Genomic DNA, 24,904 nt, shown 5'->3' with positions numbered 1-24,904 from the left:
CTAGCACAGCACTGAATTATTGCGGCAAGCAACGCATTAGCCCATTAGGTACTCTGAAAAACAATCCAGAAGTTAAACCCCATTAAATCACGAACCAGAAAAATTCATTCGCCACACAGTACGCACACCAAACAGGCGACGTTGCTTCCCGGACACTTCAACCCCGGCCCGAACCCGGGCGTTAGAGAGAAAGCGAAACGAATCCGGGCGTTAGCTCGCCGGAGGCTGCGTCGGAAGGTTCGCGCGCTCGCTTGCAGGACACAGCATCGCCGTCACGTCGCCGCCGGTCGACAACGACTGCCGGCGGCCCGCGCCTTTGGCGTTCGCGCGTTAGTCCACGCAGGAGGGCTCGTACTGGAGCGCCCCGTCCTCTTGCAAATCATGGAGAGGGAAGGAGGAAATGCTACCAGCTCCGTGCCCTGGAGCGGCGGCTAGCTCGAGTTGTTGGGGAGGGGGTCTTGATCGTCCGGTGACTTGATTGGTGCGCGAACGCATGTACAGGCTCCAATTATCGATGCCAGAGGTTGCAACCGATTAGATCAAGTACAGCAGGTGATTGTTTAGGAGTAGATGCGGATTCCGCGATGACGCGTATGCAAAGCTTTCTTGGAATGCGCGCGGCGGATGAAGGAGCACGGAACCAGCTGGCCGAGTCCTCAACAAACTGAAAAGACGTGCTTTGACGTCGGTCTCTGTCTCTCCATGGATGATGAGCCAGCCAGTCAGCCATGCGGATAATCTTGTTAAAAACAACTCCAAGTTGCTGAATTTTTTTGTAAAAGATAACTGGTAGTTGCTGAAACTAAATCTGGATACTGATGATTCTAGCTCTCCATTATCTTAAGATTCGTGAGGTTTTCTTTCAAAAAAAAAAAGATTCGTGAGGTTGACAGAGACCAGTCACAGCACTGCGACTGATGACTGAAGATGGTGTGTTCATCCAGAAATTCTCTGAAGAATCAAACAGTCTTCTGCCGACAACGATGTGCTAATCCGTTAGTTTGGTTACAGTTAAGCGCAGTTTTCTCCTCTGGCTCTCTCTGGATAATAACGGACTCGCAACTGCAACCGACATCGGCGTGGCCTACCTGGTGCCAAGTTCGCTGACGAATTGACATGGTATCCGCCTGCCCGCCCGCTGCGAACAGTGGCTAGTGCGTGTCGCTTCCCTCCGTGCTATTGGAGTTGTTGAGCCCTAGCTAGCTTTTGACGTTCAGGTGTAGGTGTCACGGAGATCGATCAGGCACTACCACAAATGTAACCAACAACGATTTCAATGGTTTTTTTTCTTAACTGTAAAGTCATATCAAACGCTTGGTATGGTGTTGGCAGATAGTGCCCAAGATGCTGGCCTCCCTGTCGCTGATAACGCTGCCTGACCTGCTACTTGTTGCCTGAACCGGGAAAGCAGGATGAGAAAGCGACGAGGGTAACGTCTAGTTGACACAAGCGCGAGCACGAGCAGACCCCGGTGCTGTTCAGCTGGCTTGATGGACGTAGTTGTAGCAGTAGTCACTAGCCAACTCTGTTTCGTTTTACGGAGAGTTTTATAGCATTAAATTCTATACCATACCATTAATTTTGCTAACATGATAAGTTACCTAGTTTCCAATTTTGCTAACTATACCATAAAACTGTACATTAAAACTGGCCTAATCAGTGCAACATTTTATGCCATAAACCCTAACAACCACTGCTTGGCTATTGGGAAATGGTACGAAGCCGTGGAATACGAACACGACGGTGCTATCTCCATGACAGACTACGGTTACCTAATCGAGGTCTCGAAAAATCGGTTTGGTAGTTACGTTGAGTCAACAGAAAGTGCCACACCATTTGTGACTAGCTAGCAACTGTTTCTCGCATTGTTGAATTTTTTTTTGAACGTCCAGGAAATACAGGGGGCAGACAGTTTTCATTTCAGAGTTTATAATATCTGTAAAAAAAAAAGAGGATGATTCCCAAGCGGTGTGTATGCTTTATTTGCAAAGAAGTCCAGAATCAAGGGCACAGGAAAGTTGAACCGAGGTGTATGAGGTGTCAGTTGCATAGATTATAGAAAGTTAGTGGAAGATGATTAGGGTAAAGCCAAAGGTGTTAGTCTCAATAATGAAGCACCCCTGCTAGACAAGCATCAAACCCGGCTGGTCCAACTCGAACGGTATACTATACGCGCGCCCATGCTTCATACGCTAATCATTTAGCTTTCATTGGGCAGCATATTAGGAACAGGAGGAAATGAAATACCTATCCCACATTTTCATGCACAGTGGACTAGTCTTTCTTGTAGCACCCATCCATGGCAACTGACCATGTTTAATATGACTCCTTTTCAAACTTATTTTTAGAAAAGATATGCAATACAGGTAGGGGAGGAACGAGATATCTTCCTGCTAAGTCGAAAATGACTCGAACCCGGGTGGTGTTTCGGCGAGCGTATGACAAGAGCTCCAACCACTTGGGCCATCTCAACATCTAGTGCCACGAGTGTACAAGCTTCTCTTGTAAACAAAAGATACATCTCAAAAACAACAGAGTAGTTACCAAAAGAAGAGCAGAGGATTTGATGTAGACATGATAAAACATACTGAGAAGAAAAGGAAAAGAGAGAAGAAAAGCAGCAGAAGTTTCCTCCAAGAAGGAAAAAAAAGAAAAGCAGGCCATGCATGCACAACAACCAAGTGGTAGCAGTAGACTAGTAGTCCTACTAGTTGTTAAGCCCGCCGAAGGAGACTGACACGAGGTGGGCTAATGGCGCAACAGCTACATCCCAACCCACGCCATGGCCGCCCTCTATATAAGCAGCGGAGCCCTGCGAGCCTCCTCACCAGCCGAGCGATCGCAGAGCTCAGAGCACTCGCCTACACACCGGCAATGGCGGCCCGGCTCGTCGTCGCGTTCCTCGCCGTGTCCTCTGGCTTCTTGGCCGTGTCGGGCCAGAAGTTCAACGCCATCTTCAGCTTCGGCGACTCCATGTCCGACACCGGCAACCTCTGCGTGAACGGCCCTCCCGCCGGCCTGACGCTCACCCAGCCGCCCTACGGCGAGACCTTCTTCGGCCGCGCCACCTGCCGCTGCTCCGACGGCCGCCTCGTCGTCGACTTCCTCGGTACTGCTTCGTCTGCCTTTAATCTTGACATGTCCACCTTTTTCAAGACCATCGTTTCCCTCCAAAAAACAGAGCACATTGTGCTCTGCTCGTTCTCTGTCAATGGAGACGTGGCATGCTGATCCGGTGTGGTGTTGTGCAGCCGAGAAGTACGGGCTGCCGCTGCTGAAGCCGTCGAAGCAGGGCGGCGCCGACTTCAAGAAGGGCGCGAACATGGCGATCATCGGCGCGACGACCATGGACTCGAACTTCTTCCAGTCGCTGGGCATCGCCGACAAGATCTGGAACAACGGGCCCCTCAACACCCAGATCCAGTGGTTCAAGCAGCTGATGCCCTCCATCTGCGGCTCCACACAGGGTACGCCATCAACGCCGCTCGCCGCCCTCTGCTGCTCACCATTAAACCCCGCCCTGCGTGAATGCGTGGTCCACCCTTCCAGGGAGGACGACGATGAGGTGGCGGTCGCTCTCGCCGGCCGGCCGGCCGGCCGCCGGCCAGCCATTAACGATGAACGATCTAACGTGACGCTGTTTTGCTTTGATCCTGACGACGACAGCCTGCAAGTCGTACCTGTCCAAGTCCCTGTTCGTGCTCGGCGAGTTCGGCGGCAACGACTACAACGCCCAGATCTTCGGCGGCTACTCCCCGGAGCAGGCGAGCGGGCAGAGCGGCACCATCGTGGACGCCATCGGCAAGGGCGTGGAGCAGCTCATCGCCCTGGGCGCCACGTACGTGGTGGTCCCGGGCGTCCTCCCCGTGGGGTGCTTCCCCATCTACCTGACGCTGTACCAGACCTCCAACGCCGGCGACTACGACCAGTACGGCTGCCTGAAGCGCTTCAACGCGCTGTCCGCCCGCCACAACCAGCTGCTCCAGAGCAAGGTGTCGAGCCTGCAGGGCAGGTACCCCGGCGCCCGGATCATGTACGCCGACTTCTACAGCCACGTCTACGACATGGTCCGGAGCCCCGGCAGCTACGGGTTCAGCACGAACCTGAGGGCCTGCTGCGGCGCCGGCGGCGGCAAGTACAACTACCAGAACGGCGCGCGGTGCGGGATGGCCGGCGCGTCGGCGTGCGGCAACCCGGCGTCGTCGCTGAGCTGGGACGGCATCCACCTGACGGAGGCGGCGTACAAGAAGATCGCCGACGGGTGGGTCAGCGGGGCCTACTGCCACCCGGCCATCGGGGCCTAGACGGGAGCTCCAGAGGAACCAAGGGCTGGCTGGCTGGCTGGTTTGGTGGATGGCTCATTGGCTCCTCAAGTTAGGGGAGGGGGATCGGATGATTAATTGTTTGGTTTCTCTAGCTGGAAAACAAGAAGATGATCTGGGAGAATAATCAATGAAGCATAATTTTCTTGCGTTCATCATGTGACAGCGATGCCAAGACCACTTGCGTAGTGTGCTATTAGGAGGCTGTTTACGTTGTTGGATTTTATTTCTAAATTCGGCTGGAATTCGGGACATGACATGCACAAATCGTACTAAAATCATCCTCATCTTTCCACTTTCTCTACAAGACACCCAAAGTTTTTGCATGTTCGGGGGAAAAAAACTGGCCGGAGACAGTGCACCTGCACCCTATGTTCACTGAAATGAGGAATAGTATGGTCCTGGTTCATGGCAGACCAAATTTGGCGGCAATAACAGAGATCATTAGACCGTGTCAGTACCAAAATGCTCCAACCCTTTTGCTTCAAAGCGTGTTTTGCCCCTGTCCGTACTTCTTGAGTGGAGAGGTTGGACACATGGACCATGTTGGTGTGCTACCCAAACCCAACTGCCAAAAATTTTCCTCCGGATAAGCAGAGTGGGGCGGCCCAGCCGGAGACGATAGTGCCAGAAGTGGTGGGCCTCCCGCACGCGCGCCGCTCCCGCCGGGCCCCCATGCAGGGCGCACGGCTGCGGCACCCACCAACGAACGGGCCTACTCTCATGTCCCACAAAAAGCGGCCCAGCTCAGCACGCGAACAACGGCGGCAAACTCGGGCCGCCCCTCGCGGCCCGCGCGGAGCTGCCTGCTTTCCCGGCGGGGGAGCCCGGAAGGCCGGAACCGACGCAGGAGCTGCGCCTGCGCGTCACCGCGAGCGCGAGAGCGGCCGGCCACCGCGGCGTGCGAGACGTACGCCGCAACTGATACAACTGGTACCCGTCCACCTCACGTTCCTCCCGAGCCCCAAGCCCCCAGCCCGGCCGACTACGGCGAGCTCAGGTGCCTGAAGCCGCTCAACGAGCTCTCCCTCTACCAGAACACCCTGCTCCAGCGCCGGCTCGCCGGGCTCCGCGTCTTGTATATTTCTGCTTGTGCACGTCAGCCAAACTAGCACAGACATATACTTACAGTGGAGCAGTATACGGAGAAAGCAGAGACCAATATCCAATTTCGCCTCCGGCCGTCCCTGCTCCGCGCCAGGCACCCGTTGGCGCGGATCGCGTACGCCGACTACTACTACGCCCATGTCGGGTGAATGGTGTGCAGCCGGCGGGGGTCGGGTTCGGCAGCGCGGCGCCATCCCAGCGTGCGGCGGCGTCGGCGGCGCCGCGGCAGGTACAACTTCGACCTCGACGCGCGATGCGGCATGAGGGCCGCCGGGCCGCCGCGTGCACGCTCCCAGCTGCTCCAACTGATGAACCAATCTCGACCGTCCGTTTTCCTTTCAAAAAAATATATTTATAAATTCTTTTTCAAAAAAAATATCGTCCGTCTGTTCATGACAACAGGATGGAGGACGGATCGGACATCGGAAGGAAGTGTTCGACTCGAGTCCCAGTCTGGAGTTAGGATGTGAAGGTCGGTGACTAGACCGCTGACACATGTGCCCTCGTCGACTCCTTCAAAGGCCCCCCAGGCCGGCCATCAGGCCATCGCGTAGCGTGATACCGTACAGCTCTTTGGACTCACGATCACGTCCATCGTCTCGCCGTCTCCGCTGCTAGGGCGGCGTCGTGTCGACGGGATGGCGAAGAGGAAGGCGCCGAAGCTGGACACGGCGTTCGACTGCCCGTTCTGCAACCACAGGGCCAGCGTGGAGTGCAGCATCGACCTCAAGCACCTGATCGCCGAGGCCTCGTGCGGCGTCTGCAAGGAGTCCTACTCCACCGCGGCCAACGCGCTCACGGAGCCCGTCGATGTCTACATCGAGTGGATCGACGCCTGCGAGAGCGTCAACGAGGGCGTCGACGCCCGCCGCCGCCGGAGTCACTGCACGAAAATAGCTCAATTTCGTTGATTATATTTATTTTCATCAGTCTGTAGCAAGCCGATGAAAATAAGTAAATTACGAAATTACAATTATTTTCGTCGGCCTGGTTAGGGCCGATGAAATTAGACTTAGAGCCGACGAAAATACAGTTGCTTTAAGTATTCAGCGAGCTCAGGTTTTATTTGTTTCACTGCCTCGTCCGAGTATTCCCCTGCCCCGCGCCGCCGCCCCCGCCCAGCCGTCCCCGCCGCTCACGTCATGGGGAGTACGATTGGAGGAGGAGTGATGTGGATGTCGGTGCCTTATACTCAAGCGGGGAAGGGAAGAAATATGGCAAGTTCAGCATGTTGAATGGCGTTATTGATACAAGTGGTGCTTTGAGTGAGGCAAGATCTTCTCAGTCCTCTCGGAGTTCTCGGGGCTACGAAAGGGAAAGTCGACTGCAGGAGGAGATAAGGCAGCATAGAGGTGATGCAGAGGCAAGAGGAGTGGGCAAGACAACAACATGAGTACATGTAAGGTTTTTTCGCTCAGCAACGACATCTTCAGGTGCTATGCAAGTTTGATATCTTTCAAGTCGTTATGCACTTTTCATTGATATAAGATACTTGATCTATTATCGGTTTTTAGGATATGTTAGCGGCTACCCTTGGATCACAATTTAATTTGCCACCTCTTCCTTCGCCTCCTCCACCACCGCCGACTTTTGTACCATACATGTATATGCCATCTCCACAAGTGGTAATTATTTCGTATAACTAGTAATGCTCAAATTTTCTTATACATTTAACTTTATCTATAATCAGGGTTCGACGAGTAGTCATCCTCGAGGAGTTTCTGGCAGCCTGTCCATACCACCATCGACAGCGCATAATATTTGTGGAGGTGACGGTGGCAGCGGACATAATATTACCCCTCATTTGGGTTTGGTTATATATATATATATATATATATGTCATTTAGACTATGGATTTCATGATTGCACTTATGGGATGTATTTCATGATTGCGTGATGATGTATAAATGCTGTGCTTATAGATGACTATTTTTATATTAATTAATTGCTATTTATAATTCTGGAAAACTATTATGCAGCAGGCGCCCAGTATTTTCGTCGGCTAGGGAAGCCGACGAAACGAACTACAACTATTTTCGTCGGTCTTCTCATCGGCTAGGGAAGCCGACGAAACTAGCTACGACTATTTTCGTCGGTCTTCGAGACGCGAAGACCAACGAAACAAACTGTATCTTTTTTATCGGCTGTGCTAGCCGATGAAAATATAGCATGTATTTTCGTCGGCTGCCTTGGCCGACGAAAAGAAATGTATTACCGACGAAAATATTATTTTTGTCGATTTTATTTCCGTCGGTGTATTTTTGTCGGCCGACCGACGAATATATATATTTTCGACAGCTTTCCGGCTATTTTCTACGGTTTCTGGCCGACGAAATTAAGCTATTTTTCTGCGGTGAGCTACGCTCGCCGCCGATGTCTGACTGATCGTGCAGCGCTACCTAGCATCAGTTGCAGGCGGTTGATCTGGGGCATGCTAGATCGTCGTTTCGGTTCTCAAGCTTGCTGCTTTTAGTTGCATCACACTGCTGCTTTTATTTGTCTGCATCACGCTGTTCAGCAGAAACTGTTCATCGATGGAACAGGGACGATCAGTGGAAGATGCATGTAACCTTGTATATCGGTTCGTCCTTGTTCTTGTTGTTTAATAATGTATATGATCGAGAAGTCCACATGACACCGTCCATTAGCTAGCGTTGTGTTCGCCGCTCTGCCGGCTCCGCGAGTCGCCGCTCTCCGGCAAGCCCTAGCTAGTTTTGCATCTGGTTGGTTGTTGGACATTTCGATCACTCGATCCGGCCGGGAAGCCTGCTCGGCGCACGTTTTCCTTTTTTGGCATGTCAAATCATCAGGAACTACCTCCCCGTGTTCTTGGACATTGCCAGATCGTTATCGCGTTCGACAGCTTGGTAATTAAGCAGAAAGCAGCAGTTCGTAGGATTGATGAGCGTTGATTTTCCAGAGGCGCAGCCAAAGTAGATGAAACCGGGGTTCTTACACAGTGATGTTTTGTCGTTGATATGTCCTTTATTGCCCCTCACGTCGTCCAACAAATTAAAACCCTCCTCTACTTACCCGGCCTCCCTCCCCCTCCCCCCTCCCCCTCCTTCTCTAGCTAGCTAGCCTCTAGCAAATTAAAGTCGCACAAACCCCTCGCTCCACGACCACGAGCCCCTGAATTCCCAGCTCCTGTGACATCCAATCGACGACGACGACTGTTGGATTTGATCTTGTTTTTAGTAAGTCGTCTTAGCATATAAGGAAAGGAGTTATACTAGTAGTATTTTTGCATGTGTATGCACGTAGGAAGCAAGGTAGGAAATATAGCTGATTTTTGGTTGGGCAGCGCATAACCATCGAAGACAGATGTCTTCAGGGCGCTGCTCCATTTCATATAAACGGATTCGATGCCTGACATGGAGGATTTCGAAGACGAAGACGAAGACGAAGACGGCGGCGGCAGGGAGATGATCAAGCACTTGCTTGTTGCCGCGGATAGGTACGCCATGGGAAGACTGAAGCGGGTCTGCGAAGCCATTCTTCGCAGGAGTCTTGAGAAACACTGGCTCTGGCTGACCAGCATCACTGCAGCAATCTGAGAAACGCGTGCGTGGAATTTATCGCATCATCGAGCAGGATAGATGATGTGGTGGCTAGCCAGGAGTATGCGCATCTCAAAAGATCATGTCCGGTTGTCCTAGTGGACATGCTGGAGAATGTTACCAGGCGGCTGCAATAGGTGGCTGAGAAGATAAGCTGCCTTGCCCTTTTGTTTGCATAAATCTATCTGTGCGAAGAGATTTTAAGTGAGCAACTAGTTTGTTACTAGTTATCTGTGTGACCACTGTAGTTGTGTGCAACACAATATATTTTCAGAATGTCACCCGGCCCTCGTATTTGTGTTTACTAGCCTATAAATCCGTACTCCCGCACGGGCTAATTAAAATTAATATATAAAAATAAGGTCTCTAGCTAATACTATCTCAAGCCCTCTTCCATCTATTAAATATTCCAACACATACTCTAAAATACATATTTATCATTTTTTAGTTGCATTAGGTTTCATTTTGCATCACACCTCCATATGTGTTTGATATATATTTACTTGAACCATTTGTTTGTAAGTTGGTATTCTTATCTCTTCCATAGTACATGAATACATGGTGACACATATCATGGTGGGTAGTATTTTTATATAAATAATAATATAAATAATGATAAAAATAATAATTTAGAATTCTATATTGGTGCACTTTAGTATTTTTTATAATTATATAATTTAGATTCAGATTTAAGGTTACTTTAACCTTTAATAATGATATAATTGGATAATTCATATGCAAATTTAGGGGGTTATTTGCGTTGTTTTTATAATAGCATAGGTGAGTAATTTATATGAAGATTAGGGGTTACTTTAGTTTTTTATAATGACAGAGGTGGGTAATTTAGATTTTAGGGGTTACTTTAGTTTATTTTTTATAATAGCAGTGGTGGGTAATTCATTAGGAAAGATAACATGTCCAATGACTATTATGATTAGAGTTGTCGGATTGATGTCTAAATGTTTCTGATTTTTGTGAGAATTTCTAGAATTTCTCTATTTTTTTATAGTGTCCACGTAGAATTCTAGGTGGTTTCACGTGAAACTTTGTTGTTGCCTAAAAATACTATTGTTTTTAGTCGATCTCTCATCTTATTGCTTTCAGCCACGTAGCCACATAAGTTAAGAAGAGGCGAAGAGTAGTTCCTCATGGCATGAAGCATCTCGACAACAAGAAATAATAGGCAAATCTTTTCTCTTTGCATAAGTTTTTGCTTGAGCTCAAATTTCACACCGTATCACGGTAGCATGCTCTATGTGCATCCGTAATTTTGCCAGAATTCTTTATGCACTTTTAGAGGTGCATGTTGTGGTTGGTAATCCAATTCCACTTTAATCCGCTGTATAGCACTATATAGAATTCCAAATCCACCATCCATCTGGCCGCTTTAGCGACCATGAACGAACTGACTCGGTGCATGTCTGACTCTACTTGTAACTAGCGGCGGCAGGATCGGTCACACCTAGCGAAGTAGAGACCTGAATCGCCACGCTTCTCCCCGACGCCGTCGTCGATGCTGCACTCGCTGCACAGACGGCGATGCGTGCCTGGACTCTCCCCGCCTCCCCGGCCTGGTCACGAAGTTTCTTCGAACCACACGTGCTGACTTGAGGTTGACGAGGAGCTGGAGCTCTCGCCGCTCTGAAAGATTTTTCTGTCCTCTCATCGTCATCGATCAACGCGGGAAGATTAGTCCGCGGAACGCGATTGCTTGACCTCTCGAAAAACGAAGATTGCGTCGTCTGGAATAAATGAGTTATATAGGATGATATGATTACTGTCCTTTCCAGGCAACTAGAGCCAAGTCATCACTCGAGACATCGAGCTCTGCTCACCGCGCACCGATCGAGTCGCAGATGACGCAGTGCGGCGGCGGCACGGCGAGCATGCTGTCGCCGGTGGTCTCCTGGCAGCTGCGCACCTACCGCGACTCGATCCGGAGAGCCTCCGTCCCCGGCGGCCGGTGCAGGCCGGCGGTGCGGTTCGTCCCCGCGAGCAGCGACTCTGCGGCGGGAGAAGGGGCCTACTGCTGGTCGTCGAGCGCTAGCTCGGCCTCCAGTCCGGCCTTGGACGCGTCGGCCCGCTGCTCGCCCGTGTCCGTGTCCGTGTCCTTCTCCTCCGACGGCGACCTGTGCTTCTCCGGTTGCCTCGATGGAGCCGAGGAGCTCCGCGCCATCGCGCTGCGGATGGTCCACGACGGCTACATGAAGGGCCTCATCCGAGCGTTCGGCGCTGCCGGCGGCTCGTCGTCGGCGCACTGCGGAGGCCTCGGTCTCAGCCCCGGCCCCGAAGAGCTCCTTCTGGGGAGCTGGTTCTCGGAGCTGGACGTGGAGTGGGTTCTCCATGCCAGGGAAGGAGACAAGCTGCGGCCGCACCTGGAGGATGGATGCGCCTCCCTCCTTGATCTGATGGAGAGCTGGATCAAAGCTCTCAAGACCATGGTGCAGGTGCTCTGCATCACGCAGCTGGAGCTACGCGCCAAGTGGCCGGCCGCCGGCGGCGTCAGGAAGGCCGTCAGGTACTTCCTGCTGCTGGCCACCGGGAAAGCGGCGGAGCGCGAGCAGGAGGCGGCCCTGCTCGCGCGGTTCGCGGAGGCGAGCGTCCTCAGGATGCTTGACTTCGTGGACGCCGTCGCCGACGCCGCTCTAATCGACGACGACCAGGCGGCGGCGGAGACGCTCCCGGGGATGCTGCAGGTGTACGCCTGCGTCGTGGATGACTCACCGGCCGTCCTGGCGCTGTTCAAAGAGGCGCCCGGCGCCGCCTCCACGTTCGACGCCATGAACGGCGTCTTCCTGCGGAAGAGGAGCAAGCTGAGCGACGCCGTGTGGAGCATGGTGGAGAAGGTCCGAGCTTCCTTCATGGCGGACGACTGCTGGAGAGTCTCGCCGGCTGAGGCGGGCGGCGTCCACGAGACCGCCAGGCTGATGATGAACTACGCCATGCTGCTATGGCGAAACGAAGGTGCACTCAATTTGGTCCTGCAGGACCAGCAGCACCGCTTCCGAATGTTCTTGTCCGAACACGATGGTCACTGCTCAAGCTCGGTTGCCGACCTCATCAAGAACCTGATCTCATCCTCGGAGAAGCAGCTCGAGAAGGCGTCCAATTTCATCTCCGACCCCGGATTGCGGTACATATTCTTGATGAACAATTGCAGCTTCATTTCAGAGAAGGTTTCATCCTTGCTGCTGCCGCCGTTTGAAGATTGCAAGATCGAGAGGTCCAGGGGTTCCAGGGAAAGACTCCCCCCAATGGAGGATTGTGTTCGCCAGCCTGATCGGAGTATCCGGGCAAAAATAGAAGCGGATTCGAATCTGGATGGCCTTATCAAGATCCAGAGCTTCATGGAAGCTTACCTCGAAGCCTCTTGGGAGCCGGTGATGTCTTGCTTGTACCATGACATACCTCGTGGCTTCTTGAACTGCAGCGGGGCGCTGGATGAATTCGAATCGGAGTTCCAGAGAACATACACCATGCAAAGGATGTGGAAGGTTCCAAACCCTGAGCTTAGGAAGAGATTGCGCGAAGCCGTCACTGAGAAAGTCATCTCGGGGTACAGCAAGTACATGTCGGAGAGGATGGCGAGAGGGAAGACCAACAGACGCCACTCGAGCACTCCCCTTGAACTGGAGGAGCTACTAGAAGAGTTGTTTGAAGGATGAGTGTGTTGGTGACGAGACCATCGATTTCCTTGGTGTATTATATACACGTGTACACTTATATTAGGGGGAGAAACGGAAACAGGGACAAATAATTATGCATTAGACAACGCCCCTACTTGCAAAAATTTCATTTACAATGAGTAAGTTCTTTGATTATTACCATTTAAACAACTTAGTCAGGGAAGCCAATGACAAAACAGTTATTGATCATAACATGTCTGTACCTTTTGCTATGCAATAATAATCTGGGTCACCACTATGACCAAAAAGTACCTTTTTCCTAGCAATGGAGGTTAGAAGCAAGATGGTGAGAGGTCGACTAAAATGAATGATATTTTTGAGCAACTCAACTAATTTATGATATATGAGAGTGAGATGCTGATAATATGTTGGCCTCGTTAGATAATGAACAATTGCATTTGGACCACAATGCTGAGATATTTTGTTTGAGAAAAATGTGCCCGAGTACCATGCAAACATAGTAAAAAGCCTCTTATAGTATTACGGTTATATGCTTCAACCATCTCATCATACATGATAAGCGCAAGCCCATAGCTAGATGGACCTACAAATATCAAGTGATATATGTCGAAGAATGAATCGAGTCGATGAGTCCATATTAGTTGTCCTCGAGGTTAAGGACTTGGGTTGAATTTCAAGGTTGAACCTTGGTCACGTCAACACCTAGTTCAAAGTGGCGTCGAATACTCTGAGTTCAAGAGGCGAAAAGCTAAGATTTTAAGATCTTGAAATTCCTTCGGCCACTGGAGAGCTCATAAAAAAAAACTACTCCGAACTACTCTCTCCATTCTATAAATTATTAGTCACGTTAATTTTTCTAGTTGCATAATTTTTAGAATAAACTATGCCCGTCTTACATAAACTTGTTTGGTTGTATCACTTTAATCTAATAAATTGCAAAATGTACAAATAAACACATAAACTTGTTAATTGTGTGCATATACGGTCACGTGTACTCCACTTATCGTATTTTTCCTTGGTGACAGGCTGCATGGACTTCATCTTGGATCTCAACGATTTGTTTTAAGCAGGTGGAAAGATCAAAATGTAAAATTGACATTCCTAAGCCCTTCCGAGCTCATCCAGTTTCTAGCTCCGCCATCCTACAAAGTCCATCAATAGATGGCAGCCTAACGCCTAACCGTTGACGCAGCGAACCTCCACTCCTCCCGATTTGCTTGAGTTTAAGGGGTATCACAATGTCGACGGAGACTTTGTAGGGTTCTTGCCGTATGCCGATACGGACCATCCACACCGAGCCAACCATTATCGCTTGTCCATCCGGAGCTGCCTTTAGCTCCTTGCTAGCAACTGTTTGTTGGATTATTCTTTTAGAGTAAAATGCACCGCCGGCCCTCTAACTTGGTTCGGGGTGTCATCCCGCTCCCTAAATTTTTAAAATACATATTTAGATCCTCATACTTGCTAATCGTATCATGTGAAGTCCAAATTATTATTTTTAAGTTATAAAATAAAAGTGTTCAACTTATATGAAGATTATATGTGGTTTCAAATTTTATCTTTAAAATTTTCTGCTCAACTCTTATAGTTTTTAAAAAATTCAAAATTTTGTTTTAAAAAATTATACCGAATTTTCTTTGCCAATATTTCCTCCAAAAATTATCATTTTTTTATTTTCTATATTTTACAAATTTTATCATATAATTTTCTTATTTTACAATTTTTCTATATAGATCTTTTGTATTTGAATACATTTGTACAAGTAAATTGGTATGAATTACTTTTATACGTATATAATTTTTTATTTGAATAAATTATATAACTTTTGATTTAACTTAAACAACTAATTTGGACCTCATGTGATACAATTAGTAAGTTTAAGAATCTCAATGTGTATTTTGAAAGTTTGGAGACCGGGATAACACTTCGAGCCAAGTTCGAGGGACGGCGGTGCATTTTACATATTATTTTGTGTTATGTAATGTAAGTTGGTTGGGGCTAGTTGGCCCTGGGGAAAATATGGTTAAAAAAACGTAAGAGCTAGACCAGGCGCTATAATATATATCCATTTATACTTATTTGACCTATATAAGCATAGCTAAATTCAAAAGTTTTAGAGAAAATAGAATGAAATTATTTTTTTCTAACTAGCAGAAATGTTAAAGTCCATGAAACTTCAATAAAATTTCACCGAAAATTTAAAACTCTTGTTGGCACTATGGCAAAATACCCACAAGAGCTACACATGACGTACATGCACACAATTGACGAGTTCATGTATCTGTTTTTTACAGCTTGTTGGACCAAAGTGAGATAACTATACCAGTTTTTTATGGTGGATGCAATTTACTCTAGTTTTTATTATACATCTAGATATATACGATGTCTAAATTCATAATAAAATTTACGTATTTAGAAAAGTTAAAACGACTAATAATTCGGGACGCAGGGAGTATATATTTTTTAAGCTAAAAATCTTGTTTCAAGCATCATGTTTTGATGACCCGTGAACATAAATTAATCTTGACGAATCAAAATGCCCGTTCATAAATCAACTTGCATTAGCCCGTCAAGGACACTTTTGACAAACTTTTTAAAAACCTTGGTACAGTGCTGCCATTCTCTTCGTATTTCCGTACGCCACGCTGATTCCTTGGGCCGGCAGCTGCCCAATAGGATCTGGCACATGGGCCATAGTCCTTTGTCTTCGGCACTTTTGTCCACCCCACGAGGGCCGGCCGCATAAGAAAAACGAGGCGTCGCACCAACCGGGGCCCCACGGCTCGGCTCGACCAACTGGGCTTCCAAACGGCCGTGGCCACCCCCAACCCGCTCCGCCTCCTTCCTTCCCCCACTCCCGACTCCCGAGCTCCGATCCGACCGACGCCGCCCGCCCGTGCCGGCGTCGCGCGCAGGGGAGGAGGACCGGCCGGCCGGCCCCGCCCGCCCGCCGCCATGCCGAGCTCCCCCAAGGTCTTCTTCGCCTCCTCGACCCCCTCCTCGCGCCGCGCGGGGGCGCTGCGCCGGCTGCTCTCCTCGCCGGCCTTCTCCGCGGCCTGCCTCCTCTTCGGCCTCGCCGGCTTCCTCGCCGCCGCCCTTACCCTCTCCGGATCCCCGCCCGCCGCGCGCAGCCGCTGCCCGGACTCCTCCCGCCCGCTCTCCGTCTCCGTCGCGTGGGACCGCCGCCCCGGGGATGTCTCCGCCGCGGGCTCCGCGGAGCTCCCGGCCCACCTCGCCACCGGATCGCGCGGCCGGCACAAGGTCATGGCCTTCGTCGGGATCTTCACCGGGTTCAGCTCCATCGGGCGACGCCGCGCGCTTAGGCGGACGTGGCTCCCCGCGGATCGCCAGGGCCTACTTCGGTTAGTCGCTGGTATCACGGCTTGCTAGTTCGTTTTCTCTTCTGCTGATCGGGATCTAGCTGTTAGGAGCTTGAACTGTTGATGTCGTTGTTTACTGCTACTCTGCTGCTGTTAGTAATGTGGTGTGGGATTTGTTGCAAACTTGTATTAATTGCTTATAAGAGTTGGTTTGGTAGTTTCCATATATTCATTTCTCTTATCTGGAAGTAACTGCGATCCACTCAAATATTCTGTTATTTCCAATTGGTTCTCAGATCATCAAAAAGGCAAATGCTGATGATCTATATATACCGGAACTCCTGATAAATTATTTGCCAATATAGAAATCACTGTATGGCAGTAGAATTGTCTATGCTTGGTGACTATCCACTGTCTTTGATTTTCTCTAATTTCACTTTGCTGTCCAATTGTTCCAACTATGCTTGGTGATTATCCACTGTCTTTGATTTTTTATCATTGTTTTCCCTTTGGTGATGCTTTCTATCCCTTACAATGAATGGTTGTCCTTTCTGTTCTCTGCATTGCAGATTGGAGGAAGCTACTGGTCTGGCATTCCGGTTCGTGATTGGGAAAAGCAACTCAAAGAACAAGATGACCGCTCTTGACAGAGAAGTTGAAGAATTTGATGATTTTGTGCTTTTAGATATTTTGGAGGAGTATAGCAGGCTCCCATACAAAACGTAAGGAAATAGAGCTATTTACATATGATTGTTCTGTATCAATTCAGGATGCTGATTTGTCTTATGTTTTTAGGTTAGCCTTCTTTAAGGCTGCCTATGCATTGTATGATTCTGATTTCTATGTTAAAGCTGATGATGACATTTACCTGCGACCAGGTGAGTGATAATATCCCAATATCTCCTTTTAATGACTGCCTAATAGGCATCCTTCCTTTTGAAATGTTGATGCTTACACCAGTTATTTCTCTTTGTGCAGATAGACTTTCCTTGCTTCTGGCTAAAGAGCGGCCACATCCACAAACATATATTGGATGCATGAAGAAGGGGCCAGTTTTCACTGATCCTAAGTTGAAATGGTTAGTCTTATTATTTAATGTTATAATGAGCTCCTCTTTTCGGAGTGTTTCTATTGGAAAGCTGAATTGATCCCCCCAGAGGAAAAGAAATGCCTAGAGTATCATGCTAACTATGTGTAAAGTAGCCATGAACTGATGATTAATCTGAACTTCCATAGTTGCATTCTTGGACCAAAACTTTTAATTTAATTCATTATGTTTCTGGATACCCAATCTTTCAGCTTGAAATTAAATGTTTTTCTCCATTACTAACTGTTGTGATGTCTGGCTCTAGAGGAAACCAGCCAGGAGCTCTTTTACTTGTCTGGGAGTTGTAGTCGATTGATTGGATAGTTTTGTTAATTAGGAAAGAAGATTTGGGCTAAGGAGTTAGTATATTAGGAATGCTTGATTAAATTAGAAAAGCAGAGCCCTAGGGGTGTTAAGTGTCCTAATTAAACTAGGAGGGGTTGGTGTGCTTACAAATCCTTCATATGTTTGGTTGTGCCTGAGTGCACAACCGTTGCATTGTATTTGCACATAAAGCCCCCTTGGATGGCATCATTTAGATGAATTGCTTGGTTTATCTGCGGGTTCATGCTCATAAGTGATAACTTATGAGCATCTGGGGAATAATAAGACAATAACTAATTATGTTGGTTGGTTCTGTTCTTTTGAGAGATGCAGGTATGAGCCCCAATCCTTCTTACTCGGATCTGAATACTTCCTTCATGCGTACGGGCCAATTTATGCTTTGTCAGCTGACGTGGTGGCTAGCTTGGTTGCCTTGAGAAACAACAGGTGAGTTGCAGTCAATGTCCTGCCCATCTTATCATGAAACAACAACTAAAGTACGTTCTGTTCCAAGTAGTTTCTACTTGCACATGTTCTTAATCTTACTCAGGAAATATGGTGGTTTGTCTTACCAAATTAGTCTTTGCAACACATGCACTAACTTCTGAGAAACTGTACTGGCTGGTATAACTGGGATACATGTACTCAGTACACACGATTACTGGTTTCGTGTCTGCTTAGAATTGAGACACAAATCTTGGTGTGGAGGCATTCCTCTTGCAGGACTGAATTTTGAGATGTTGTGATTGCCTGATGCTAAAAGTGTGCGGCACCACATTCTGTTATTTCAAGCTCACGCGACTAATTTTTAAGGGGTTATTGCGTTTTTACCCTTACTACGAACTACAATTGTGATTTTACCTCGTTTTCGTTCGCTTTGTGATTTTACCCCTACTTTTTAAAATTGAAGACTCCGTTTGCCCCTGTTCTTAACTCCGTTGGTTGCAAACAGAATAAACAAATTAGGGGAAAAAAAGAAAACCCTTCGTAATATGGAAAAAAGATAAGAATGCCCCTCATCTCTTCCTATTCAGCCAAATCACCGTGCTTCCCCTAGCCCCCGACCTCCCTGACCAAGGCAAGTAGGCACGGCGAGCGGCTGGCTGCGGCAGTGCGAGGCAAGGCAGGCTGCGGGGGTGCGGGCGCTCCAGCCGGCCAGGTGGGGCAGGCGCGCCGGTAGAGCGCAGGTGCTGCCGGCCGGCTAGGCATGGCGGGGCCTAGACATGGATGCGGGTGGCCAGTCTGGCGCGGGCGCGGGCACGCGGCCCGAGCAGGCGCGAAGCGAGCCAACCAGGGAGCTGGCGTTCAGGAGCAAGCAAATTAGCTTAAAGGGAGATTGGCTGTATTGTAGGTTGGGAGGAAGAAGAAGAGGAGAAACAGGAAGAGGCAGAAAAGCTTGTTCCGTTTGATCGGCTTTGATTTCGTTTGTCTTGCTTGTTCCCGTCTCGATTTTGATCTCTGTGGAGGCGATGGAGAAGGCGAGGCGAGACGAGAAGCCACCGCGAGCTGAGCCCCCCTGCCTCCTTTTGCTCCAACCGATGGGCTGCTTCCGCATCTGTTGCTTCAGCAGCAACGTCAAAAAGGCGAGAAAAGGCGAGAGCGGCCAGCAGCGCCGGCGTCCCTGGCAGCCGCCTTGTTCCCCTGCACGGTCTCCACGGGCGCGCGCTCCGACCTGTCCTTCTCCACGGCATCATCGGCTGTCGGCACCAGCCTGTCCGAGGACTCGAGCGCGGCGGTGCGGGCTGCGGCGAGCAGGTCGTCGGGCTCAAACATCAGGCTTCTGGCGAGCGCACCTGCACGGCTGCACATGAGTAGTTTTGGCCGGAGGTTAAAATTGGAAGCTGGCAAATTGCTAATCGACAAAAGAAAGGAAAACAGAGGATGCAAGCGACGGAAGGGAACATACTGCTACATATCTGTAACTTTGTGATCTTTTAATGCTTAATATCTACAGGGATGAATCTTTTGATGGTAAATAGCTAAAGGCTTGTTCTTTTAATGGTATGAATCTAATTTTCCCTTGTTATTTTTGTTGGACATATATGATGGGATGTTATTTATCTAGATATGTATGTGGTTTGGGTCTTTGGGACTTACTTTTGTGTTGGGTTGCTGCCAAAAATTTGATAAAATTTATCAATCATTGCTCAGATTCTAAAAATATGCTGGTGGTTGGCAAATTTCTTTTTGGATATGTTGGAGGGTTGTCCAAATATGTGATGTCAAATAGGGGTAAAATCACTAAGTTCTCATAAAAATAGGGTCATATTCGCAAGGGTAAACTTGTCTTTTCTTAGCTTATTTGACATCGTTACATTCTGTTCACAGAGTAGGGGCAAACTCAGTCTTCAATTTCAAAAGGTAGGGTAAAATCACAAAGCGGATGAAAATGAGGGTAAAATTACAATTGCAGTTCGAAGTAAGGGCAAGAATGCAATAACCCCAATTTTTAACTGAAATTTGGACCTGCTAATAATTGGTATGTCATGAGGACGTGCTTCTTTCATCTATAAAACAATGTTCTAGCATTAAGTTAGACCTTTTGTTTCCTATTTTTGGTCAAGTTAGCTGTGGGATCGATCATGAACAGATTGGTAATACTATATTGAAGTCACAAACCCTGGTGCCTGCAGTATAACTTCTACAAGAATAGCAAGTAAACCGACATTTTTAGCTTGAGAAATACCGGAAGATGTTGTGAGACTCAGTTTCTCATGTGGTAGCATTATTGCATCACTGTTGAACCTCTGATCGAGTCATTTTATCTGCTGCTTCGTGCTTACTAGATTCTTACATATGTTTTTGTCCAGTTTCCGTATGTTCAGCAATGAGGATGTTACAATTGGATCCTGGATGCTTGCCATGAATGTCAACCATGAGAACACGCATGCACTTTGTGAACCGGACTGTACAGAGTCTTCAATTGCTGTTTGGGATATTCCAAAATGTTCAGGTTCTTTCTTTTCTTTTCATATTTCTAAATAGTGTAATTAGCAAAAATATGAATTTCTACTACATCTATACATTTTCTTGCCCCTTGAAGTACTTGGCTAGCATGTACATTATCTTTTATCAACTGTACATTTGAAGACCGAAAACAGTGAGCATCAGTAACTTGTAAAGAGGTTCCACAGGTACTAGTGTCTACTGTCTAGTTCATAATAATGGTAAATAATTTTGAGAGATGTTTTTATAAGACTAGAAACTTATAGATGCTGGTCTTCGTATCCTTTCTTGTTAAACCTTTATCAGTTCAAAATGTGTATAGTTTATCATTACAGACCAAGCTGAGCCTTGCTAACATCCAAATCTATGACCCAGGGCTGTGCCACCCAGAGGTAAAAATGCTAGAGCTTCATCAAAGAAAAGAGTGCACGGGTGGTCCCACCGTGGCGGCTGAGGTGTCGGAGTCTGATGACCGATGATTTCTTCATCGGAAAACACCAAACACGAACTGCGGATCTGATAGTTGACATCTGCCCCTAACTCAATAGATGTGCTTGGAGTATTCATTGGATTCGTCAGGTACAATCATTGCGGGAGCACTGTCCAAGAAACCTATACAGGCGGCGTCATAACCTAGCGCTATAGCAGAGGCATCCTCGCTCAGCATTCTTGTCACAGCAGCCTTCATTGCTTTTCCTTTTCACAATGCAACCATGATGGTCGCTTGGAACGTTCATCCTGTCTCGTAGCAGAAGAGGAATTTTGTTGTATAGAAATTAGAGGGAAGAGAATGCATTAGCAGTTGATAGACCACACACACCTTCAGATGCTGTGACACTGGAAGTTAGCGTTTTACACGCTTGATTTTCGCTGATGTGAGTTCATTTTGCCAATGCTGAGTATAATTTCAGGCCGTTGGGTAATTAGGTTGGGATATCTGATCAACTGAACCCCTTGTTATGGGGAGTAATAATGCGGAACGTCATCTCCAGCGGTGTGGCATCGCCATCTGAGATTTGGATAAACATTAAATACGGCGCCAAACTGATTGCGCTCTAGCTGTTTCTGATCTGAAGTCCAGCCAGTCCGTAATAATTCAGGTCCACTTGCATCAGCAGCTTGGACGAACTTGCTCAGACGCAATGAATTTGATCCGGACGCCGCGGCTCGGATTCATACAGTCAAACGGCTTGAATCGTTGTCCGAGCACTGGAAGGTTGGCTGCAGCCATCAGCTCAGCGTATGCATGGACGCTTGTTCTGAATTTGCAGTTTCCTTTTGGTGCCATCCTGAATTGGTCAGGACTTAGGATAGTCATGGCTCGTTGGAGTCTTGTGCAGAGACCCATGTCAGCCAGGGCATCACGGGGTCTGACGCGTGACATGATAGTCTCTCTGACCCTGTCGCCCTGAGACAAGGTTACCGTCAGGGTGCGGCTGGCGCCGAAGCTTTTTCTCAAAAGCCCCGGCCACATGCCCCCCGCACAGGCAAAGCCAAGCGAGCTGCCGCGGCGGCGCCGAGCAAAAACGAGGCTCCTTTTACACAAACCCCACCATGATCGGCAGAAGGAGAGAACCTCCGAACCTATACCATTTCGATCGATTTGTGATTGGAGAACGGGTGACAGGTTACAGCGTGGACGAACGACGAACATGTATAGAGATTGTTATTCCACATGCTGCCGCCGCTGCCGATCGAGACGCCTTTTTCTTCTCTCCGGCAACGCAGACGCAGGTAATTAATAGTGATGATAAAAAATAAAGTATTTTTAATGGGTCGATCTTGATCGTCCTCTTCCTTCCTCGGTGATCCTGCTCAGCTGTGGAGGATTGCCGGGCTGCAGTAGGCGCCGTTGAGCCAGCCGTCGGTGATCTGCTTGTAGGCGGCCTCGGTGAGGTGGATGCCGTCCCAGCTGAGGTGCGCCGCCGGGTTGGAGCACGCCGACGCGCCCGACATCCCGCACCGCGCGCTGTTCTGGTAGTTGTACTTGCCGCCGCCGGAGCCGCAGCACGCCTGGAACGCCGTGCTGAACCCTGCACGCACAGCCAGCCGAAACCCCGGCGAGGGGGGAAAAGAAGAGTCAGACCAGAGATTGGAGATCGCGAGGGCATGGGCATGCCCAAGGTTCAATTCAGTTCGCATGTGTTGGTTGGGGGAGCAAAGCAAGCATGCCCGGCTCGGGGACATGCCCTGCCCGGAGACGCTGGGCACTTGCGACACCGGGCCGGCGCACCCGCCATCACCGTCCCATCATTGGGGGGCCTCTCGGTTGCTCGCCGGCGCGAGGTCCCGGCGCCCAAACAAATGCGCGTCACGAGCGTGAACGAACCCTGTGTTTTTCTATTCGCCGCCCCGGCGCACGACACGCCCACGTTCCCACCCGCGGCGCACGAGCAGCGCGGCAGCAACGGGCATGTCGTCCCGTCGCGGCAGCGACGGGCAGGCACCTCTGACCCCTTGTCGTGCACATGGCATGGTCGCGCTGCCGCTGCTGCCCGTGCACGGGTTTTCAACGCGGGATTCCCATTCCCCTGTCCGGACGGACTGCCAGACTGCCAGGACGGCGCATTGAAGGGGGCTGGCCGGCTGGCTCTGTGACTGTGCACGGGGGGTGGGCCGCCGGAAGAGCCAAGCGCGCCGCTCGAAAGCCGCCGGAAGCCGCCAAGCCGGCGGTCGTCACGGATGCTCGAGGCGCGTGACAACTCGCAGGCAGCCGTCCTGGCCTGACGTTCCCGTCAGCAATCCCCATCCGACCACACACATGCGCGTCGGCAGCGCGGCGGCCGAGACACACGGCACGAGCGCGACGGATGAGCATGAGCTCAACGGTTACGGCTGCCATGGCGGCAGCACGGAACGCCCGAGGAGGAACATGAGGAACGGAACGGAACGCTCACCGTAGCTGCCGGGGCTCTTGACCATGTCGTAGACGCCGGCGTAGAAGTCGGCGTACATGATGCGGGCGGAGGGGTACTTGGTCTGGAGGCTGGCGATCTGGGACTTGAGCTGGTTGTTGTGGTTGGTGGAGAGGTCGTTGAACTTCTTCAGGCAGCCGAGCCCGTCGTAGTCGCCGCTGTTGGAGGTGCCGTAGAGCGTGAGGTAGATGGGGAAGCACCCGATGGGGAGCACCCCGGGCACCACCACGTTCCGCGCCCCCATCGCCACCAGCTTCTCCACGCCGGCGGCGATGGTGCTCACGATCTGCGGTGTGTACGTGCTCGCCTGGTCGGTGTTGTAGTTGCCGAAGAGCATGGCGTTGTAGTCGTTGCCGCCGAACTCGCCAAACACGAACAGGGAGTTGGCCAGGTAGCTCTTGCAGTCTGATGATTTTGCAATTTGGAAAAGATCGCTGGCTCGTCAGGGCAGGCAGGGGCCCAAGGAAAGTAAAGGCTTCGGCAGCAGCAGGGGAGGAGCAGGGGGAGCAAGAAGTGACAGGCTTTCAGAAATTAAAGTCGGGCGCGTTGATGGCTGCGCGCCGGTGACTACTCACCCTGTCCGCAGACGGAGGAGGAGATCTGCTGGAACCACTGGAGCTGGTAGCTGATGGGCCCGTTGTTCCAGATCTTGTCGGAGAGCCCCAGCGAGCGGAAGAAGGGCGCGTCCATGGCGGTGGCGCCGGTGATCGCCATGTTGGCGCCCTTCTTGAAGTCCGCCGACGTCGACTTGGACGGCGGCAGGAACGGCAGCCCGAACTTGTTGCCTGCGTCGTTCGTCCCCGGGGGAGGAAGAAGAAGAAGAAGCCACCGTCAGTATCCACCCAATCCACATCATGAGAGAGTCAGTCAGAGCGAGAGCGTACTGAGGAAGTCGACGATGACGCGCCCGTCGCAGCAGCGGCAGGTGGGCGTGCCGAAGTAGGTCTCGCCGTAGGGCGGCTGCGTGAAGGTGATCTGCGACGGCTTCCCGTTGGTGCAGAGGTTCCCGGTGTCGGTGATGGAGTCGCCGAAGTTGAAGATGGCATTGTACTTCTGCGCCTCCGCCGCCGCCGCCCACGACGCGCACAGCAGCGCCGCCAGCGCCGCCGCGATCCTCATCCTCAGGCTACCTACGCAATCCAAGCACCGGCAGCTCAGACTCAGAGCTTCAGAGCAGAGCGAGCCTCAGTGAGAGTCTTGCGCTTGAACGAAACGGCCTGGCCGAGGCCAAATTTTATAGCCTCGGCCTCGTCAGCTCGGGGCGCCTTTCGCCTCGGCTCGCCAAAACTTTCGCCTCCCGCGCGCGCATACAGGTGTACCGTATGCCATGCCCTCCTCCACCTTTCCACGCCGGGCGGTATTCGGCGACCAGCGTCCCTTCTGGATCCGGGTCCCACCCGCACCGCCCGATCGGCATCGGACGGTCCGGATCACACTCCAACGGGCAAATCCCATCCCTCTAGCGTGATCTGAACCGTCCGCACGTCATCAACCTAATCACATGTCGTTTAAGGCTTTAAGCAAACGGGCACGACCGGATGTCGGTCGCGCCCGTTTTATTCGGCGGTTACTTAGCCCGGGTGGGCACCCTCCCCGGCAAGAAGCAAGAAGGTGCCAGGATTAGCTCATGTCCACGTGATTTTGTGGGGAGCTTTAATTTCCTTTCGGGTTGCCAA

At 50.2% G+C, this 24,904-nt stretch overlaps 4 protein-coding genes across 5 annotated transcripts; 3 read left to right on the top strand and 1 right to left on the bottom strand.

Moving 5' to 3' along the window:
- Positions 1–2,742: 2,742 nt before the first annotated feature.
- Positions 2,743–4,609, top strand: LOC112890983 (GDSL esterase/lipase At5g45910-like). The gene is made up of 3 exons (XM_025957872.1): positions 2,743–3,109; positions 3,252–3,467; positions 3,667–4,609. The coding sequence occupies exons 1-3, from the start codon at positions 2,752–2,754 to the stop codon at positions 4,302–4,304; spliced, it is 1,212 nt and encodes a 403-aa protein (XP_025813657.1). The 5' UTR covers positions 2,743–2,751; the 3' UTR covers positions 4,305–4,609.
- A 5,884-nt stretch (positions 4,610–10,493) lies between these two features.
- Positions 10,494–12,784, top strand: LOC112891155 (exocyst complex component EXO70E2-like). The gene has a single exon (XM_025958089.1). The coding sequence runs from the start codon at positions 10,846–10,848 to the stop codon at positions 12,652–12,654; it is 1,809 nt and encodes a 602-aa protein (XP_025813874.1). The 5' UTR covers positions 10,494–10,845; the 3' UTR covers positions 12,655–12,784.
- A 2,640-nt stretch (positions 12,785–15,424) lies between these two features.
- LOC112888751 (probable beta-1,3-galactosyltransferase 14) lies at positions 15,425–21,236 on the top strand. Of its 2 annotated transcripts, XM_025955073.1 has the most exons (7): positions 15,425–15,998; positions 16,526–16,678; positions 16,752–16,834; positions 16,935–17,034; positions 17,701–17,814; positions 20,178–20,320; positions 20,689–21,236. In XM_025955073.1, the coding sequence occupies exons 1-7, from the start codon at positions 15,592–15,594 to the stop codon at positions 20,790–20,792; spliced, it is 1,104 nt and encodes a 367-aa protein (XP_025810858.1). In that variant the 5' UTR covers positions 15,425–15,591; the 3' UTR covers positions 20,793–21,236. The 2 variants fall into 2 exon arrangements, with proteins under 2 accessions (XP_025810858.1, XP_025810859.1); XM_025955074.1 differs by lacking the exons at positions 20,178–20,320; positions 20,689–21,236 and adding an exon at positions 18,719–19,366.
- Positions 21,237–21,868: 632 nt separating this feature from the next.
- On the bottom strand, positions 21,869–24,485 carry LOC112888753 (GDSL esterase/lipase At5g45910-like). The gene is made up of 4 exons (XM_025955075.1): positions 24,113–24,485; positions 23,804–24,013; positions 23,211–23,633; positions 21,869–22,346 (listed from the first exon to the last, which is right to left on the bottom strand). The coding sequence occupies exons 1-4, from the start codon at positions 24,345–24,347 to the stop codon at positions 22,129–22,131; spliced, it is 1,086 nt and encodes a 361-aa protein (XP_025810860.1). The 5' UTR covers positions 24,348–24,485; the 3' UTR covers positions 21,869–22,128.
- Positions 24,486–24,904: the final 419 nt, after the last annotated feature.

Source organism: Panicum hallii, chromosome 4 (genome assembly GCF_002211085.1).
Source record: "Panicum hallii strain FIL2 chromosome 4, PHallii_v3.1, whole genome shotgun sequence".
Taxonomy (NCBI): Eukaryota; Viridiplantae; Streptophyta; class Magnoliopsida; order Poales; family Poaceae; genus Panicum; species Panicum hallii.
The sequence above is the reverse complement of the archived record's forward strand: the minus strand, read 5'-3'. Positions and strand labels throughout refer to the sequence as shown.

Bases quoted from the DNA above. Each gene is read 5' to 3' on its own strand.
- LOC112888751 (XM_025955073.1), top strand. From the start codon at position 15,592: ATGCCGAGCTCCCCCAAGGTCTTCTTCGCCTCCTCGACCCCCTCCTCG. The intron at 17,815-20,177 runs GTGAGTTGCAGT...GTTTTTGTCCAG, and splicing joins GTTGCCTTGAGAAACAACAG to TTTCCGTATGTTCAGCAATG. The intron at 20,321-20,688 runs GTTCTTTCTTTT...TCTATGACCCAG, and splicing joins GGATATTCCAAAATGTTCAG to GGCTGTGCCACCCAGAGGTA.
- LOC112890983 (XM_025957872.1), top strand. From the start codon at position 2,752: ATGGCGCAACAGCTACATCCCAACCCACGCCATGGCCGCCCTCTATAT. The intron at 3,110-3,251 runs GTACTGCTTCGT...GGTGTTGTGCAG, and splicing joins CCTCGTCGTCGACTTCCTCG to CCGAGAAGTACGGGCTGCCG. The intron at 3,468-3,666 runs GTACGCCATCAA...TGACGACGACAG, and splicing joins CATCTGCGGCTCCACACAGG to CCTGCAAGTCGTACCTGTCC.
- LOC112891155 (XM_025958089.1), top strand. From the start codon at position 10,846: ATGACGCAGTGCGGCGGCGGCACGGCGAGCATGCTGTCGCCGGTGGTC.
- LOC112888753 (XM_025955075.1), bottom strand. From the start codon at position 24,347: ATGAGGATCGCGGCGGCGCTGGCGGCGCTGCTGTGCGCGTCGTGGGCG. The intron at 23,634-23,803 runs GTGAGTAGTCAC...CAAAATCATCAG, and splicing joins CTCCTCCGTCTGCGGACAGG to ACTGCAAGAGCTACCTGGCC. The intron at 22,347-23,210 runs GTGAGCGTTCCG...CTGTGCGTGCAG, and splicing joins CAAGAGCCCCGGCAGCTACG to GGTTCAGCACGGCGTTCCAG.